General features: G+C 40.1%; 1 protein-coding gene across 1 annotated transcript in view; it reads left to right on the top strand.

Annotated features, from left to right (window-relative positions):
- PPP1R36 (protein phosphatase 1 regulatory subunit 36) overlaps window positions 1–4467 on the top strand; it is a 25569-nt gene that overhangs the window by 16087 nt on the left and 5015 nt on the right. Inside the window, exon 6 of the mRNA XM_006760092.2 lies at window positions 3574–3708. Within this exon, the coding sequence (XP_006760155.1) occupies window positions 3574–3708 (135 nt within the window). The remainder of the gene's footprint in view (window positions 1–3573; window positions 3709–4467) is intronic.

Below are 4467 nucleotides of genomic sequence, written 5' to 3'. Positions count from 1 at the left end.
CCAGCAGGTGGACATCCTCCGAGGGGTCCCAGACTGCAAGAGGGCATAGGCCGGGCTGAGGGACCCCCCCTCCCCGAGTGCACAAATTTTTGTGCACCGGGCCTCTAGTGTAATTATAAAGATTCCTGTCAGTAAATGGCCAGAATGGCATAGCAACCCAGATAAATATCAAACTAGGTGTTGGCATCAATTCTAAGCAAGTATCCACCAGGAGATATGGTTCCTGGCTTATACTACATTCTTTGTCTTTTCAGTCATTAGGAGTTCAGCTGTAATAGCTGCCTGGTGGCAGAGGTTTGCTATGCAGACCTAGACCACTGGATTGCCTGTTTGCCCCAATTTTGCCCTTTGTAAGTAACTTAGCCTATAGTAAATTATATTATAGTGGATGGACTTGCCTGCTTCATTTTTTAGTCTTAAGATACTTCTTTGGTTCAATGGTTACTGTACCTCTACTCCTCTGTCAGACATACAGTTTCTGAACAAAGGCACACTTATGTATGCAGTTATTTTAATGTATGCAGTTTTAAACATCATGTCACAAGTCTTTTTTGTTATTACAGTCTTTATAATTATAATTTTAAAAATACATTATTATTGATTTCAGCAAGAAAGGGAGAAGGAGAGAGAGAGATATAAACATCAATGAAGAGAGAGAATCATCGATTGGCTGCCTCCTCCATGCCCCCTACTGGAGATTGAGCCCGAAACCTGGGCATGTGCCCTGACTGGGAAGCAAACCAGTGACCCCCTGGCTCATGGGTCGATGCTCAACCACTGAGCATAACTATAACTCCGGCTGGGTTATAATTACAATTTTTAATGGTGGCATAACATTCCATCAATTCAATGTATGTTATTGACTTACTGATTTACCTATTAAGAGACAGTATGTATAGTGGTTAAGGGTATAGACCATCCGTGGGCAAACTACTGCCCGCGGGCCAGATCCGGCCTGTTTGAAATGAATAAAACTAAAAAAAAAAAAAGACCGTACCCTTTTATGTAATGATGTTTAATTTGAATTTATATTAGTTCACACAAACACTCCATCCATGCTTTTGTTCTGGCCCTCCGGTCCAGTTTAAGAACCCATTGTGGTCCTCGAGTCAAAAACTTTGCCCACCCCTGGTATAGACTTTGGTGCTTGGCTTAAATCCCACAGGAGTCATACATTAAGTTAAATGCTATATTAAGTACCTGGCTATATATATTTTATATATTTTTGGAACTTCTAGTTGTTCTGATAAATAATGATTGTATCGAGTATCTTTATGCATTAGATTTTTTCCTAATTTTGGAAGATTAAAAAAAATTCTGGGAGAGATTATTGGATCAAAGTTTATGATCAATTGTATGGCACTTGAAATTATTATCAATTTTTTTTCCAGAGGATTATACCTGGGTTTGTTTTAAATGCCAGGTTCTACCCTACCCCAACCTACTGAACCAGAGTCTTTGAGAGGTGGGTGGCATTGGGAATCTGCACTTTTAGTAAGTAACCCCAGGCGATTCTTACATATCTTAAAACTTGAGAACCATTGGCCTAAAAGTCTCAAGGTTTTTCTCAACTTTGCTTTGTTTTGTTTACAACAACAAAAGAATAAAGGACACAGGGAGGCAGGCCAGTGATGGCCATTGGGGTGCTTGTGGGGATATGTATTGGGTTATGCGAAATTTGAGCATTTAAAGTTGGAACCCAATTTGTCTATTCCAGAAACTTATTTTTTTCAGCCACTCACAAGCCTTCTCATCACATATGATAATGATTTGTGCTTTGAACTATCATTATTCTCAACCCCTCACAGCATATCCTCATGTAGTTAGTCTAGTGGTTAACGTCAGAAGAGGCAATAATTTTTCCCTGTTGTTTAGAGTGCATTTCTTTGGTTTAAATCTTTCTGAAAATTAAAAGGCAAGAAAAATGCTGCCCGGCTGGTATGGCTCAATGGTTGAGCATCCACCCATGAACCAAGAGGTCACTGGTTCGATTCCCGGTCAGGGCACATGCCCGGTTTCAGGCTCAATCTCTAATAGGGGCCATGCAGGAGGCAGCCGATAGATGATTCTCTCTCATCATTGATGTTTCTCTCTCTCCCTCTTCCTTCCTCTCTGAAATCAATTAAAAACATTTTTTTTTAAAGAAAAATTTAGTGACACCTTTTCCATAGCAGTCATTGGAATGTATTGTGGGCAATATTGTTCCCTTCTTTCTATACTGCAAAACATTTTATTTTATTTTATTAAGTTTATTGGGGTGACAGTAGACAACATGAACATACAGGTTTCAGGTGTGGGTTTCTGTGTTACAAGATCTGTATATTGCACTGTGTCCACCACCCAAAGTCAAGTCTTCTCCTGTCACCTTATTTTAGGCCCCCCTTCTCTACCCACCCCCACCCCTCTGGCAGCCACCATACCGCTGTTTATGTTCATGAGTTTCAATTTTATATCCCAGGTATAAGTGACATCATATGGTTCTTAGCTGTTTCTGACTGACTTATTTATTTAGCATAATGTTCTGACGGTCCATCCATTGCAAAAACTTCTAAAATTAGGCTTCAGACATGCTATAACCCAGTGGTTCTCAACCTTGTGGCCCTTTAAATACAGTTCCTCATGTTGTGACCCAACCATAAAATTATTTTCGTTGCTACTTCATAACTGTAATGTTGCTACTGTTATGAATTGTAATGTAAATATCTGATATGCAGGATGGTCTTAGGCGACCCCTGTGAAAGGGTCGTTCGACCGCCAAAGGGGTCGCGAACCACAGGTTGAGAACCGCTGGTGTAACCTAAGAACAGGCTGTCGTAAAGTTCATTTCCAATTCAGTTCAAACTGGGGTATGTTTTCAAGGGGAAGAAAGGTTATTGTAATTAATGCCAAAGTGTTGAGAGTAGTAGTCCATGGATGCCTGCTTAGCAAACACAGAGGTGCGAATAGGCACCCATTGAGCTCCAGCCCTTAGTAGTAACATCAGGAACCCAGGGGAAGCTCAGGTGGGAGTTTTAGCAAAACAGCAGGGAAGTGGGCTGCTAGCTGCCTCAGAAACCAAGATAGGTAATAAATTAGGACTGCTTGTATATAAAATTAAGGTTATGCGGCATAAAGTATAAAGAATCTATAAAAAAGTGAAACTAGCTGACACGGTTCAATGGTTGAAAATCGACCTATGAACTAGGAGGTCACGGTTTGATTCCCTGTCAGGGTACATGCCTGCGTTGCAGGCTCGATCCCCAGTGTGGGGTGTGTAGAAGGCAGCTGATCAATGATTCTCTCTCATTATTGTGATTTCTCTCTCTTTCTCTCTCCCTCTCTCTCTCCTCTCTGAAATAAATAAAATATATTTTAAAAAAGTGAAAATGCACCATAAACTTGAGATGATGGTGACAATGATAAATATCAAAGGACTTTGAGGACCTCTGCCACAGCTTGAATAAAACAGATGAAAGGATAAGTCGGATATGTGGACTCACTTGTATTTCCTTCAAAATAGTTTATACTTCCGGCTTTCAATAAGTAATATAGGCATTTTCCAAAATTAATCCAAATTATCGTTTTTCTTTTCAGGGGCCTTGTGGAGAAAAAAGAGATGGAGCTGGTTTTAAGTAAGTTAGAAGCGGCACAGAAATACTTGGCGCAGAAGTACTGTGTCCTTGTCCTGGGCTTGGGAATGCCCGATAAGCATCACATGTGCTGCGGGAAGTAAGTGCACACCTAGGATTTCATTCCATCTTCATTTGTTTGTATATCCTCATCCTCTAGACTCTTAAATTTGACTTTTGGTGCCCTGGAGAAAGGTTCCTTTTTTTGTTGTACAGAATAATTGAGCTCAGCTGAGGCTCTGTCCCCAAAACTTGTGATATTTCTTTTGAGAAAGCCAAGAAAGTATGGGAAGAATCCCAGAATCTTTGCTGATATTTTAACAACCATCTACTGCTTGGGTTTTGTTTTTTTAAAATTTTTAATTAATTAAATCTTTATTGTTCAGATTATTACATTTGTTCCTCTTTTTCCCCCCCATAATTCCCCTATACCTAGCTTCCCACCCCACCCCTGCCCTCACTCCCCACCCACTGTCCTCATCCATAGGTGCACGATTTTTGTCCAGTATCTTCCCGCATCTCCCACACCCCTTTCCCCCACAAGAATAGTCAGTCCATTCCCTTTCTATGTCCCTGATTCTATTATAATCACCAGTACATTCTGTTCATCAGATTATTTATTCACTTGATTCTTAGATTCACTTGTTGATAGATGCGTATTTGTTGTTCATAATTTGTATCTTTACCTTTTTCTTCCTCTTCCTCTTCTTATAGGATACCTTTCAGCATTTCATATAATCCTGGTTTGGTGGTGATGAACTCCTTTAGCTTTTCCTTATCTGTGAAGCTCTTTATCTGACCTTCACTTCTGAATGATAGCTTTGCTGGATAAAGTAATCTTGGTTGTAGGTTCTTGGCA

The sequence above is a fragment of the Myotis davidii genome, unplaced genomic scaffold (genome assembly GCF_000327345.1).
Source record: "Myotis davidii unplaced genomic scaffold, ASM32734v1 scaffold337, whole genome shotgun sequence".
NCBI lineage: Eukaryota > Metazoa > Chordata > Mammalia > Chiroptera > Vespertilionidae > Myotis > Myotis davidii.
The sequence above is the reverse complement of the archived record's forward strand: the minus strand, read 5'-3'. Positions and strand labels throughout refer to the sequence as shown.